At 44.6% G+C, this 16,270-nt stretch overlaps 1 protein-coding gene across 1 annotated transcript in view; it reads left to right on the forward strand.

Annotated features, from left to right (window-relative positions):
* Positions 1–8,963: 8,963 nt before the first annotated feature.
* INKA2 (inka box actin regulator 2) overlaps positions 8,964–16,270 on the forward strand; it is a 33,381-nt gene continuing 26,074 nt past the window's right edge. The window contains exon 1 of the mRNA XM_088475454.1: positions 8,964–9,277. Coding sequence (XP_088331580.1) covers positions 9,233–9,277 — 45 coding nt within the window. The 5' untranslated portion in view covers positions 8,964–9,232. The remainder of the gene's footprint in view (positions 9,278–16,270) is intronic.

Raw genomic sequence — 16,270 nt, forward strand, 5'->3', positions numbered from 1 at the left:
TGATGACAAGCCGAAGGGTAAAGCCTGAAACTGGAAATGCGAGGTTCTGAATGGTGAACCTCAGAAACGGCTGATGAGGTGGCCAGATAAGGATGTGAAGGTAGGCATCTGTGATATCTGGAGATACCATGAATTTGGCTTCCTCCAGTCCTGCAGCTGAAGTACTGGAGGCAAGATTGCAAACATCCTTGGACGCCTCTCGAAGGTAAGCCACAGCTTCACCTATATGCTCTACTAAAGTAGCTGGTCTCTCATCCCGTCAGCCAATTGTCTTGCCCAAAGCTCAGTGGCTTTGTTAGTCCAGCAGCTTACAATTGCAGGATTGCGGAGTCACCCCTGCAGCTGTATAAATGGATTTAAGAGTATTCTCTAATCTCCTGCCCGATGTCTCCTTCAAAGAAGTGGCTCCCGGAGCCGGTAGCGTAGTCTTCTTAGACAGACGCGAGACTGAAGGGTCTATTGTAGGAGGAGTCTCACAAGATTTTCTGCTATTTGCAGGAAAAGGATAAGAAGATAAGAACCGCCGGGACATCTGAAATCTTTTATCCGGATGTTCCCAAGCTGAAATCTGAAGAGAATCCAGTTCTTCTGAAATTGGAAAAGAAGTAGCTTGTCTTTGTTTCTTTAAAAAGAAAGACTGCCGTGCAGGACCCTTGCCCTCCTCCTTTATCTGCAATACCTAGCAGATTGCAGAAATGAATGCCTCTATCCCTTCGGACACAGGCCCAGGCTCCTCTTTGAGCTCTTCAGGCAAATCTGGAGCATATTCGCCCTCTTCTAGAACTGGCATATCCTTCTCCTCCGAGTCATCCAACTGGAGGACTGAGGGTAACAGTCACTTTTTTGAGACCTATGGAGAGAGTCCCATTGCCATAGCATGGGAAGGAGCCATGGCTTTTGTGATCCCTTCTATTGATTTATTTAAGGAAACTGCGCTCTCCTTTCGAGAAGCCTCCAGCTCAGCAGAGAGATGTGACATAATAAATGCAAACTGCGTCAACCAAGACAGCGGATCTGACATTCGTGATGCTTGTTGTTCAAGATTACAATTGTCACACAAAAGGGAGTTAGATGACTGCCCCTGTGTAAACTTCTCGGCAGACTTTGTGTAGGTAAACGACTTCTGAGATGCCTTAGAGCCCCTTCCATCCATGGTACATACAAACACCACACAAACAACAGTAAAATGTAGTGGAAAAGGACAGGTAGAGACTGAGATAGGTTTAGAGGCAAGAGAGAAGGGCTTAGATAAGGAGTATCACACATGCCCTAATAGCGCTCCTAGCAGTGCTAAAAACTGCTAGGCATTAATAACAAGCAATCACGGCAGTGAACAAGTTACTACTTCCTAGGTCTCATGGAGGGCTGGGGCTCCCCGATATTCTCACATTTACTAGGGCGGTGCATTTTAGGTATATTGGTGATTGGTTGTTGAACAGGGAAACGTATACCCATGCGCCTACTGAGGTAGCTATGTTTTCACCTTACTCAGCTGCTGCTTTGTTGCATACGCCTAGAAAATCTATCCCAACTCGCATATTTCATAATGTCTTATTTCATGATACCTATTTGGCCTGGAGAGCTATTTGCACCAAACTATCTAGACCCTATACCGCCTCGAAGTATATCCCTTTTACTGGTAACCCTATGTTCCCACCAGGACTAGATAACTCTGGCTTTTGCCAGTGGAAACAGAAGGGTATTGCCTTAATTAAGGACAGTTTCGACCCAGGTGGAGTTATTCTCCCTTTCTCTACCATTCATACTGATGCCCATATTCCACACAGACAATTCTATATGTACCTTCAAGACACTCATTAGGCTAGTTCTCTTCAATTCCCAGTTCATTCCTCTAATTCGCCTGACCCTCTGCACAGTCTCCTATCCTTTCTCGTGGTACACCCATATAAGACAAGTATCTTACTACAGATCTGGTGGGGAGTTCGCATGACAAGGTATGGAAACATACATTTCTATCATGGAGCAGAGACCTGGCTACTGTCACTTCCATGGACTGCTTGTTGCATACTTATGATGCTACTCTTACATTTTTGCGCTGTTCCTGGCTACAAGAGGTTCACATCAAAACTATTAATAGAGCATATATCTCGCAGGCTCGCAGGAGCTTTATGGTGCAAGGGGAGACGGGTGATTGCTTAAAATGCAGGCGCCCGAATGCTACGTTTTTTTATAATTTCTGGACATGCCCTAAGATCGCAAAGTTCTGGGGTAAGGTAATGATCTTTATTAACTCTATTTTTCACCTAAAACTTTATAGTGAAACGTTGGCCTTATTATGTGCTAATTTCACAAACTGGGATTTGGGCCCTGATAAATCTCGCATAGTCCCATTACTGACTGTCATTGTCAGCGTAGCTAAAAAAGTCATTTTATGTGCTTGGACCTCCCCTTCCCCTCCCTTTTTGGGAACGGTTAAGTCTATTATGCTCCAGACCCTGTATTATGATAGACGAGCAGTTTTCCCTGCGCTGGAAGCAGGGGTTACATCCTTTTATAAAAAATGGGGCGCATATATTGAATCACTCGACTCCCCTACACAAGCTCAGATTTAGAAGGTGTTTGAGACTACCTCATGGTATTTACTAAGACAGTTATCTTGAATGAAAAGGAAATTCTTATGTATTGTATTTCCTTTTGATCAATTGTAAACCTGGATGTTCCTATATATAGTATGTATGCACAGGGGACATGCTCTGTACATTACCCTGATATTGACCACGTATTCTCTCTTCATTGATTCTTCTGCAACGCTGCCTTTCTTTCTTCCTCCACCCCCCCCCCTCCTTTTTTCTAATATTTGTATTTTTTGCTGTTATTTTTGTGTTATTATCCAGATATCCATATGTACTGTTTTACTTTTCTTTGGATATTATAATATTGTTCATGGGCTATTTTTGTACATTTATACAATTATTATTTAAACTGGGACTATATTTCTACTTCCCTAATGTATGTTTAGCGTCTGAATCCACACACCAGTTTGCTTTTCCCATGTTACCTTTGTATAACTATTGCACATTGTTATTTACTGTTATTGATATCTGCCTGTAACATTTTCAATTTTTTCTGTCACTTGATTTTTGAAAATCCAAAATAAACAGATCTTTAAAAAAAATAAAAAATAACAAGCAACACTGAAGTGAAAGTAGTTACTTTCTGCCATAAATGCTCTCCTGACAAGCCTAAACCCCACTGTTCACTTACAGGTTTAGGTCAGGCTATCAGTCTCATGCAGCAGTTTTTTTCTTATTGCAGCAGTCAGTATCCTCCATGTAATGGCCGCCAGCACGCTTCAGAGAAGCGCTGTGGCCGCTGGGAGGGAGGAGCAGGACTCCGGAGCTAGGCTCCGCCCCACCAATTTGGCGCTTAACCTGAACTGTGAAGCGTGCTGTATGAGGGAGACCTCATCCAGAGAATGATGCCGCTTGGCTGCCCTGCTACTCAGAACAGCCTGCTGCTTATAAAACATCGCCAATGAACCTGGCTACCCCGCTAGTCAGGGAGCCAGGTTATAGTCACGTAACTGCCTCTGCTGTCGGTGGTGGTTTTACTAGTGGGGGACCTCGATACGCACTACACGCAGCGGTATGCAGAGAACCTCCTTTGTAGAGACAGTGGTCTCTGTAGTCGGGGACCCCAGGCAAACTGCGAGCAGTTGCGAGTGGGTTCCCCCGGCAGCTTCAACAATGCAGATAGGCAGTGGCAGCCGCTGCCTGTCCTCTTTCATTCATTATCTTCAGTGCAGTCGCGCTATTAATAAAACTAAACACATAACCCTTAGGAGAAGTGTATAACACTACCAGCTCCCCCCGGGCACAAACTAAGACTGAGCTTGGAGGGGGGTATAGAGGGGGAGGAGCTAGTCACATTTTTAAAATGTAAAGTGCCAGCTCCCACTTAGCACACGTATATACTCCTCTGACATGAAGCCTCCAGTGTCCCCTAGTGGATGAGGGAGAAATTATGACTGGTTAATTGCTACAGTAATTATGTCGTCTTTATGGACTAGCCACAATTGTTCTAAGATCATGCATTTGGAACTCCCCCTCTGGAAATCCTGCGTTTGTCACTGGGTGTGAAGCAGGGGGTGAGTGATAGTATTTAAAGGCAGCAGGCAGATCAAGGAGACTGAGGAGTGAGTAGTGACCCTTTTGGTTGGTGAACTTGTTGAAGACACTTTTAATGAAGTGGAGGAGGCGTAAATCAGATTGAAGAGGGTCAAGAAGGGAGTGGGCGGATAGAAATGTAGTAAGGTAGATGTAGACTTGGAGGCAAAGGGGAGGAGAGAATTGGAGGGGTAGTTTGAGAGAGAATCAGGGTAATTTGTAGCAGACCTATCTAGCATTGCATAGGGCACAGGAGAAAAGGAGGGAGTGATGGGGGGTGAAGTTGGAGGGGTTGCTAGAGAACTACAGGGGTTTCAGGGAATGGAGGGGCTGGTGTAAGGCTGTGAGTGTGGGGGTAGAGTGGAAAACAGAGGCAATGCCAGGTGGGGAGGTACAGAAGTAAAAGAGGTGATAAACATGCGGAGAGACTGGGGGATGAGAGATGGGGGAACGAGTGTGGTGAGGATGAAGAATGAGAAGCAGAGTCTGAAACCTCAAAAAGGGGGGTTCAAGTGTGTGTGTGTGTGTGAGGGGGGATATGAGATAGGAGAATAATGTGGCAGGTCATTGCACATGAGGTGGGTGAAGGACAGTGGCGGACTGGGCCGGGGCACAGGGTGCCATCTGCCTCCTGGGCCGGCATGTTGTTGCCGTCTGCGGGCCGCAGGAGTGTTACACTTGCGCTGCTGCACAGAGACTGCAGCCGGGAGACATGTACAGTAAACTCCCGGCTGCTCCGAGTGTGTGGCCATGGATGCAGCGTTTGGGGGCGGAGCTGTCTAGATCTGAGCACATGCAGCAGTTCCCTGCCTGATCTACATTCTTCAGTTATACACACATGCAAAACTGATGCTGTCCCTTGGGACCAGCCACCAATGACCTGAGCTCTTTTACAGGCTGGCCCCTCCTCTCCTGCTCCCTTCTCTATCCCACTCCGTCATCTCCCGACTCCTCCCAGTACCCATGTCTCCTCCTATTCACTCCTCCTCTCTGTAGCCATGGCTACCTGCCTACATTACCATCAGATACCAGGTAAGTGGCTGGAGTCAGGGCCGTTGAGAGCGCTGCCGGGCCCCGGTAAAGAGGGGGCTTGGCCTAATCGCGGGAGGCGTGGCCACGCCCCCTCGAATAAAAAAGTATACATTTGCAGCACCGCGTAGCAGCGCTGCACGCCGGGGAGGGGGGCGCTGCGAGCCTCTCAGCCCGGCGCAAAGCCAGGGGGGCGTGATCAGTGTGATCACTCCCCCCCTCAGGCATAGGAGATTGCTCGCGGCTGCTAAGCAGCAGCCACAGCAATCTCCCACTGCATCTCAGCACACGCTGTGTGCTGGGAGATAGTGAGGAGAGAGGGGGGGGCCGCGCCGGACCCGGGCCCCCGCCTGGCCCCTCTGGAAGCCCGGGCCCAGGTAAATTGTACCCGCTCCCCCCCCCTCTCGGCGCCCCTGGCTGGAGTTAAGGGAGGGGGAGCACTTGCCTATACTGTATATATGTGTGTGTATGATATATGTGTGTGCTTGCTTACGTGTGTATGATGTATATGGGGGGGAGCAGAGCTGGATTAAGGCTTTGGGGGCCCCCGGGCATTTAAGACAGGGGGGCCCTAAAGTCTAAAATTAAAATCATTCGTCATCAATCACTAGAGAGAGAATTACGGTACAATTCGGTGGTAAATATTAATATTATATATAGGTATAGGTATCCTGTAGAAAGGAAAAAGCTGCACTCCACAGACTTTTAAAATAGTTCAAATTTGTTTAAATAGTTACCGATATTTCAAGACCTCTATGAATCTTCTCCTCAGGGTACATATTTACACTAATTTGAAAGTATGTGGAGTGATGCTTCTTTCTTTCTACAGGATACTGTACCTATTTGCGTCTACTAAAGTAGGAGTGCACTCTGGCATACTGTTTCTTTTCCAGAGTGCCAACCTTCACGTTTAAAAAAAACGTGACTTACCGATAACCTACATCTCCAACTCATTTGGCCAACTGATGGCACGTCACTTTTGTGGCATCATAGGCATTGTATAACACAACGCGGTTGCTGCATGCTGAAAAGCGATGCTTTCCACCCGCGGCACGTAAACCCCTGCGCACGTGACCAATGTGTGAATAAGAACGGAGGCCAGGGTGGAGGACCGGTGCAGGCAGTCGCGCAGCGTCATGAGATGGGAATGAGTTCATGACGCTGACGCGGCGCCGCGCATAACATATGCGCAGCGCAAGCACCTGACCTCCGCCGGCGGCGCCCACAGTCCGTTCAAGTACGAAAGACGGGGGCCAGGGCCGGCGGTGGAGATGATGCAGAGTCTCTGTTTGGAGCCTGGCCTGGGGGGTGTTTACACAATCCGCGGAACCGCGGCAGAAAGGTGCTTGGTGCCCTGAGCACTCGGGGCCCCTCTGAACTTCAGGGCTTGAACTGTGCCCCTAGTCCCCCCGTCGCCGGGCCTGGTGGCAGGGGGTCCTCTCCGAGAGGGGGGCCCGGGGGTACATGCCCCCAGTGCCCCCCCCTTAATCCGGCCCTGGGGGGGAGGGAGTGCTTGGTCATGTGTGTATGATATATATATATATATATATATTATATAATGTGTGCGGGTGGGAGTGTTTGTATGGTAAACGTTCCTGTGTGTGTGTGGGGGGGGTGCTTACGTGTGCATGATTTTTGTATATATGTGCGGGGGGGGAGTGCTTGCTTATGTAAACGGTGGCACTCAGGGACTTTGTAATGAATACAACACACAAATAGCAGCAGTCTAAATCGACGTTTCAATGCATCAGCATTTTCATCAGGACACAAAGAAATCAAACAATACACACCTTAAATAAATGCTCCCCCTCACCATAGTTCCGTGTTATGTGTGTTATTTATTTACATTTGGAGTGGTATGGCCCCTGCATTATACTGTTTATTGGTAATTAGAATGGTTCATGTGTTGTTTATTGGTCACTAGAATAGTTTCAGCATTGGTCAGATGGGGTTGGTAGGTGATGTATCCATAGCTCTTTTACATAACAGTTAGTCACAAATTGCAATATCTGTTTAAACCACACCCACATTAGGCAAACCACACCTACAACTTTTTTTATTACACCCATTTCTCTGTTGCACGCACTGGTAGAAAACCTGGGCCATTTGTTTGCGTCTGCCCCCAGGCTGAAATTTCCCTGCCAGCCCCTGGTGAAGAAGAAGGGTGACCTAGCAGAAGATAGTTGAATAATAATACAATTACGGCAGTACAATGCAATACAGTGACAAAAGTGTCAGTACAGCAAAAGCAACAGTGACAATTAAATGATAATTAGTTGTGGATGCAAAGAGGTAATTTGATGCATAAAAACAAGATGGCAATTAAATGCAGGGAAAAAGAAATGGAGCGATAAAATGGCAGAGAAAATGATGCAGGAAATAAAGTAGATGTAAGGTGTTGCAGAACACTTGTGGCGATATATAAATAAATGATAATAATAAGGTAGAGAGGGTAAAGTAGGTAGATGAAACAAAATGGGAGAAAACATACGGGAGACAAGTGACATTATAAGCAAAGGGAAACAATGGGTGCAGAAAATTTAACTAAAGCAATTAGAATATTAATGGCAATTTGATGCAAACAGAACAATGGGTGCAAAAATATAAGAACAACAAATATAAAATGGATACAATAAATGGATTGTTAGTGTAAGGAAGAGGAAGGGGTACCGGTTACACACAATTCATTATGGTACTTCACATATACATTTGGTTCAGTTGCCCTGGTGGTCCTAAGTCTGTAGTTTTGTCATGATTTAAGCATATAGTATAAGGGTTTATACAGCAAGGCTACAGCTTTGGCAAACTTGCTGTCTGTACACATAGCAGTTCATAGTGGTTAGTAAATTTTATTGCATTACAAACTTTTGTTTCCAATGCCAAGTAGTTTGAGTTTTTTAAGCATAAGGTTAGAATGTTGATGAATCCATCATTTTGTCTGCTGGGCACCAGGAGAGCTGCGGTCACCATTACCCAAGTTACACCCCTATTTAAGGTATTAAACTTTTAGAGAAAAAAATGTCTAACAATTGGGATCTTCTCACACCTAAATCATGCTATTTTGTTTTCATCTACTTTTATACAGCTGTTATGTGATTGTGATATTCTATCGGTTTCCATGACTGTCAGTATACTGTATATGTTACAGGTAGTTAATTAGGGTAATAATGTGAATAGCGAAGTTACAGGCTGCATTATTTCAGACTTTACAATTATCACTCCATCTGTTTAAATGAAGCAAGTATTGGCTAGACATGTACACACATCGTGTTTTTCTTACATAATTAGTTACACTATTTCTAAGACCATAACATTTACATATATTAGTAAGACAAAATGAATGTACTAATGCAACTTACTGTGTAAATACATCATATTGTGTCACTTTATAATGTTCCTTATTAATCAGCTGTAATTAATGTTGAGAGTAAAGTTATGTATTTTCTTAATTTGTCTTTGACAAATGTTATATTTGTCAGTACTACAACACTTCCCTAAGCACTGAGGCCAGAGGTGAAGCAATTACAAGTCAGAGAAGCAATTACACGACACTAGCCTTTATATAGAAGAATGAAACCTGCTTTAACAACCCCCTCTTGTGGGCTTCATGTTAATAATCAACACAGTCTCTATAGACATCAGTAGGGCTTGTCTGCTCATCAGGAGGGACGGGCTGCCATTGGCTGCTGAGAGCAGCAGCTATCCCTGTACATCTCTCACTGCTCTGGGAAAGATTGCATGTTTAGAAAGCAGCATGTCAACTACACTGCTCTGATCCACAGAGCTACCAGGGAGCTGGGAGTCCCACAGGCAGAACTAACACATGTATGATAAGCAGAGGGTCTCAGGAGGAGGATCAGGGGACATTATCCTGGTGCTTTAATGGACCTTCACTAATTTCTAAAAACACATCCTACATACATCCTGTAAATAGTATTAGCCGGGTAAATGACTCCTGATAAGATCTGAGCAGGAACTAGGTTGGATGTGATAATATGCTGGAGCACTGAGTGACATAAACTGGTGCTGAGTTTCCTCAAATACTTGAAAATGGACTTTCACTTCTAATCACACCAATGAAGAGTATGGACCAGTATATCCGCAGGCTGAAGCAGGAGCTGGTAAGAAATCACTTGTTTGTTTAAATATAGAATTCTATCTATCTATCTATCTATCTATCTATCTATCTATCTATCTATCTATCTATCTATCTATCTAAAAATATTTTTTTTCCCAAATACATGCACTTTCATGAATATCTGGCTATCTTCTATAAAATATCTATCTGACAGAACACCATTGTTATACAGTCAGATATATGGACATTATGAAGAATATGGCATTTATTTAAATACAGGTGTGTTGATCAGCAGAGTGACAGTGGAGTGTATAACCAGGAGAACTACACAAATAATTTAAGTTTCTTCACAAACATAAAATATTCAGAAACAGGTGTTTGCTGGTTGCTTAGACTGTAGTGATTTATAAGTAATTTGTACAATTAAAAAAAACAAAAAAAATGGTCTTTGAGCTAATAAATAATTCCCTCATGGCTGAGGACCTGCTCAGATTATGCACAACACAATGCATATATTTCTACCACATGCAGAAGATTGATCAGCACATTATGCTGTAAGCGTTTGTAGTACATTCAACAGTGGAGAGGCTCAATCTCATCATCATGCGTGGACTCAGTTCGTCCTAAGTAAATCTTTAGGGACCATAATCCCATTCATTCAATAGTTATATTATTAAATAGAATTACTAAAGAGTGTTGAAAACTTGTAAAACCTAATACAAAGTACAGAGGTTACAAGTATAGTCTTCATTTAAATATGATGCTTTCAAATTGTTATAATTGCAAATTAAAGGTCCCCAGGACCCCAAAATGTGCATGTTTTCCAGGTCTCCTCACAGAATCACAAGTGAAATAATTAGCTCTACCCGTGGATCTTTTACAATTAGGGGTGAGCGGGTTCGGTTTTACTCGGTTTTACTCGGATCTTTTTATTGGCTATCGCCGAACATGTGTTTTGGATAGCGAATGAAATCGAGCCGAAATTGCGGTAAAGTGGCGAAAAGAACCGAGTAAAACCGAGTAAAACCGAACCCGCTCACCCCTATTTACAATGTGTCAGTGAGTAATGAGTATACCTGTGCATCTGCTGGGTGACCTGGAAAACATGACCTGTGTGGGGTCCTGAGGACCGAGTTTGAGAACCACTGCTCTATATAACTTTGGACAAAATGGCTTAATCTAACTGTAATGACAATGTCACAAAATGCATTTTATGGAAGTAATTCACATTGTGAAGGATAATGTAAATTCATTCACTTTGTGGCTTATTAAATAACATGCACCATCTGCTCCAGGATACTCTGTCGCCATGAGTTGTAACTTATTGGATCCATGTTCGCAACCCGGACCTCCTTACCATAGGAAGGAGCGGGGCTCTGGGAAATAACGCCATCTAGGTTCCCGCAGACAAATTCTGGAAACGTTCAGTTTTTGGAGTTTGATGAATGAAGATCCCCATACTAGTGTATGGAGATTGTGGACAGTATTGGGGCTGCTATCAGTGATGTATCCTGCATTACCTGTGTAATGAATTGCCCCGATACTTAGATTTTACAAATGTAAGTGAAAAAGAGTATTTTCACTTACATTCAGTGATGACGAATGGGCCCCTGTGTATGACATAATTCCTTACACAATATACTTGTTCCTGGTTTAAAACTGCATCCTCTATAGTGGGTGAATTCAGTTCATTGCGATGTACTAACTCAATATGCGGCTGTGCACAACACTGTATATAACGTTAGCCAACATTGCTAATCCTCCTGCACAGCTCTATGGGGTGTAAGTGGAAATGAACAAGGCATTACGTGGCATTCGTCCTGAGTGGGTTTTACTGCTTAATATATGGCCATTATATGAATGTAAAATATATGTTTTCCTGGCAGTAGCTTTACAATTGTGTACTTCTCAAGGCCAATAACATTAAAATACGACATTGGGCTAAAAATGTGTTAAAGTTTAGTGTGTAGCTGTTTTTTTTGTAAGAATGTTAGAAAGTCACTATAACGATCATGAGAACAGACGAAAAGCAGTAAAGTGAATAATACACAGGTAAAAAGAAAAAAGTTTACTTCACGAGTCAGCAATGCTTAGCAGACAACAATTCAAAGATTGTGGGAAAGGGGTTGAGGTGCCTATGTTTAAACTTCCACCCAGTCATGCACCTGTTCTGCTCTGGGATGGATGAAAGAGCTCTATACTAATGAGAAAACTAAACACACATTGACAGAACATTCCACGCCCTTCATGATGAAACACAACAACTGCTGCATCAAAACCTTCCTACACTACATTTACAATTACACCAGACATATTGGATACATTTTAATACTCTGGGAAAAAGCATTTTTGAAGTATAATTATTTTGTTGTTTTCAAGGGAATCAGAAAGAATTTCTAAATGGGGCAAGTTTTACATGGCTGAACAAACATACAGTAATCATGGCCCTCGATTCAATTCAGCACAATGTCTTGTCCAACCAAAGGATTTCTTCTCGCACCTCCCTGGGGGTGCGAGGAGAAATCCAACAAAAGTGCCGGCCGCATGGCTCTTTGCCGGCTTAGCTCAGCGCTAACAGCCTCGCAGCCGGCACTTTAGTCGGAGAATGCCGGTTCTCTCGACTAAACACCCTGGTTAAGTTGCGAGAACTGGCATTCACCAATTTAACAGCACACTGAATTGTATAGCCCAGGGAGCTCCCTCCCGGGGCTATTCCGCATAGTGCTGAATTGAATCACGGGCATGGAGATAAAAGCAATGCTCAGCGCTATGTAGATATCCGGGTGTAAGAAACTACTTGTTACTTTTGCAAGAAGATAATGAAAGTTGGCTGTTAATGTTATTGATTGGTCATCAACAGACACTTTTTTCTGCATTTGTTGTTAAAATCTTTACTGCCTTGGTAAGCTTAAGACAGAATAAGTTATTTCTGTGAGGAATTCAATGTTAAAATGAGAAAATGTGTCTCATAGATAACTTGTAAGTCGGGGACAGTTAATCCTACTACACTCCTATTACTAACAACTGAGTGCATCAGTAAGGAAGCCAGTGCCAGCCTCCACTTTACAGTGCATAGAACAGACCACTTTATATTGAAATGGTAATTTATAGATGTGTCCAAATATGCCTATCTTCAAATAGCCCATTTTAGCATGCCATGGACTTTGTGATCGGTCACCCGATCGCACCGTATGTGGGGACCGCCCGATATGTCGGATGTCAGATTCCCCGTCACGTTGCACGGTGCATATCCATTGTATGGCCAGTTTTAGACTGTGCAAGTCCTGGGACACCTACTTTCAATTTCCGTGGATGGTACAATTCTGCCAGTGGTTTTGAACACTGCACCAGACTGTTGCGCACAGTGCACTGTTGATTCTTGGTTAGTGCCAGAATCTACTGCGCATGCGCGGGTCTCTGGGAAAATGGTGCCTGCACCGTTTTCTCGGGGACAGTAGTACTGCGCAGGTCACTGGGGAAATGGTCACCGCCATTTTCCCAGTGATTTTTGCAAAGCAGCACTACGGTAAGTATAGGACTATGGGTGCAGGGTGTGCGGTGTCTGCATACACTTCTGATGGAGCAACTCAGCTGTTGATGCCGGCAAGGTCAATGGTTACAGTGAACAATATATGGGGCGGTCATTCACCAGATCGTACAGTGTGTACCGACCACCTGATATATCGTTAATCTGCAACATTGGTGGGTCGCCTCTGGCTAAAGACCAAAATAGCCACACAATCTGTCCAGACAGGACCAATTTTCAAAGAAATGCCTGATGTCAAGACATGTGAATAGGGCAGTGGTTCTCAAACTCGGTCCTCAGGACCCCACACAGGTCACGTTTTCCAGGTCACCCAGCTGGTGCACAGGTGTAGTCATTACTCACTGACACATTTTAAAAGATCCACAGATGGAGCTAATTATTTCACTTTTGATTCTGTGAGAGGACATGGAAAACATGCACTGTTTGGGGTCCTGAGGACCGAGTTTGAGAACCTGTGGAATAGGGTAAGCAAACCAGTGGTATGCAACCAGTTGCCCTCTAGCTGAATCCTGATATGGAGATACACAGATTGCTTACCACTGGTCTGGATTATGGATTTGAGGAAATTTGGAAAGCACAAAAATAAATAAGAATAATCTTTTTAAAAAACAAATAATAAAAATGTATGTTTGTGGTCTATTATTTGTTATTAAAATATTTTATCTTAATATTGTTTTGTACTTAGGGGGTCTATGTCAGGCTTGCCTACCCTCCCATTTTGGCTGGGAGCCTCCCGATTTTCGGGTGCCGCTCCCGGCCCCCTGGAAAGGCAGGCAAGCCTCCCGGAAGCTTGCGACCCTCCCGACCTCCCCCCTGAAAAAAACGGAAACCCCCGCAGCGGGGGGCCCGGTGACACGATTCGCGCAGAATCAAGTCATCAGGGCCCCGCCCCCTGCTACACCGGAAAATAACGGCATTGTGAAGAGGGGGCGGAGTCACAATGATGCGATCGTGCGGCCCCGCCCCGGTCCCACCCCCAGTGTGACACCAAATGGCCTCCCCCGCCTCCGCCCCCAATGGCCGGCCCCGCCCACTGCTATTAGCCGACAATCAGCTCCCTCCCGGAAGGCTGGAGCTGATTGTCGGCAAGTATGGTCTATGTATTAAAAATCTCAAACGTACAGTAATTTATTTCAGTCCTTATTAGTACTTTTCCATTTTATTCTGAATACATGTATGAAAAGTAAATTGAAGGGACAGTGGATGCGAGAACCAATGTCCCTGCAAGTTAAATTCTGGGCATATATCAGAGGAGTCTTTCATATTTTCGAAAGAATCCGCTAAGACATCCTTACCTACATTTGAAAAAGCATTTCAGGGAGATTGTGAAAGCAGTACCTATGAGTGCGGGGGTAAAGTGGGTGTGTACTGCTACATCTGAGAGGCGTGTCATAAAATTTATTTACATCCAAATGTAAACGAGTCCCAAAGCAGTTAGGGCTCTATTTACTATAATCCGCATTTGTAATGCAGTTTGTAGTGTGATATTACCGAATTCAGGCAATATCACAGGGATTTACTACAAATCCCTTGCAGGGACAGAGCTTGCAATAAAGCTCTGTCCCTGCGAATCCCCTCTGCACTCTAGTCACGATATTTTCACGAAGAAATACTGTGACTAGTGCCCCGCGCATGTGCCGGCCACTTCTGCTACCCCCCGGCACTAAGCACCAACCCCCGCGATTGTGGACCCCCCTGCGACCCCCCCCTCCCTTAATAGCACTTACCTGCAGTCATCGGTGCTCCGGTGATGTCTTCCATGCCTCCGGTCAGCTGATATCCCATACTGCACTGGGACCCGATCACCTGATGACCGGGCCACAGTGCAGCATGGGAGACCAGCTGACCAGAGGGGAGTCATCACCAGAGCCCCGACCACCGGTCCCTGGAGTCACGTAAGTGAATTTTTCTTTTTGACAATTTTTTTTTTTTTTTTGCAGTGTATCAGCGTGTGGTCTGTTTAGACCACACAGCTGATCACTGGGACCGGCTCTGCCTTTTAGAGCAGAGGAGGAGCCCGGTAACTGGGGGAGACCCTGGATAACTCCAACTCCAGGTGGCGTTATTATCACAGGGCTTTCCCCGGTATTTTTTTACAATTTATTTTTAGTGACTTTGGTCGGATCACATTTCCCATTACAATTATGGGAAATGCAATCTGCTTACTAAAAATAAGTGATACTTAGGGGTTGGAGTAGAATTTTACGAATTCTACTCCAATTGCCCTATAGTAACTGTAGGTGATACTAATAGTAAAAATAATGTTAATACATAGAGCCCTTAGTAACATCTATTTGTTGATGAAAACACACTGATACTTTTCAGAAAAAGGGATCATTGTGCCTTATAACCAATGCAAGGAAATTATACTAAATATCCCATTTAAAAATATTTATCTATATTTTTTATATATAGAACAGCTCATAATGGGTGTAAGGCGCAATAAGGGAGATTGATAGACTCTTCAGGTAGTCAGGGAGATTGCTACTATTCAGGGAGTCTCCCTGACAATCAGGGGGCGAAATGCATTAAATGGAGAATGCGCTAAGACCCCCGTTTCTGGGGTTTTACCACATTTTCCATATGCACTAATGTGTGGCCGCTGCGTTTTCAATGCGGAGGGTAATGCCAGCTATTGCTAGCATTACCCTATGGAAGCCAATGGGCTTCTACCACATCGCTCTGGTATGAGGGATCCGATCGGATCCCTCCCAGCATGCCCTGCGGCTGCCACGTCACTCTGCGCATGTGCAGATAGACTCGCGGGTCATAAACCTAGAAGTCCATGGGGCTGCGTGGATCGCAAAGGACAGCTCTTATCAGAAGAGCTGTCCTTTGTGCTACTGATCACATATGTTAGTGCATATGCGATCAGTAGGGATGCGTTGTGTGATGGTAAGTAGCGCACTATATTAGTGCATCCCACCCAGGGAGAGTTGGCAAGTATGTCCTAAGATTCTGACACTGCGCATGAGCATAATGTCCGTTACCGGAGCTGTTAGGCTATTGTTACTGTAACAATAGCCTAAAGCAGGAGATTTCACAGAAATCTTCTGCAAGAGGCTGATTAGTGCTGCTGACCACAGTCCCCATTAGTCTCAATGGGGACGATGGTCTGATCCCTATGTACCAAACTCCAAATAGCTTTCCAGCGTTTGGCCCACTGGCTAACACTTTATGCCTAGGGAGGCATTTTTGAAGGAGAGGGATCTCTCTCGCAGCCTCCCACCAGCCCCAGTCACTGCCGCTGTGCGTATGTGCATTGTCAAAAAGAATCTTAGGAAGAGTGTTTCAAAAGTGTGAAAGATCCTCTGATGTGCCTAGGATGTAACTCACAGCCAGGGTCAGCATTTCTCTCAAGGTTCTTTTAATAAGTGATGTCTCCAGAGGTGGAGTTGCAGCACAGTCCTCCCTCATCCCATGGAGAATAATCACTAGGATGAATACACCCTGCCAGCACTCACAGCACTCTCCTCGTCTGCTGTCAAA

The sequence above is a fragment of the Taudactylus pleione genome, unplaced genomic scaffold, assembly GCF_031769625.1.
Source record: "Taudactylus pleione unplaced genomic scaffold, aTauple2 ptg000172l, whole genome shotgun sequence".
In the NCBI taxonomy this organism is placed as follows: domain Eukaryota; kingdom Metazoa; phylum Chordata; class Amphibia; order Anura; family Myobatrachidae; genus Taudactylus; species Taudactylus pleione.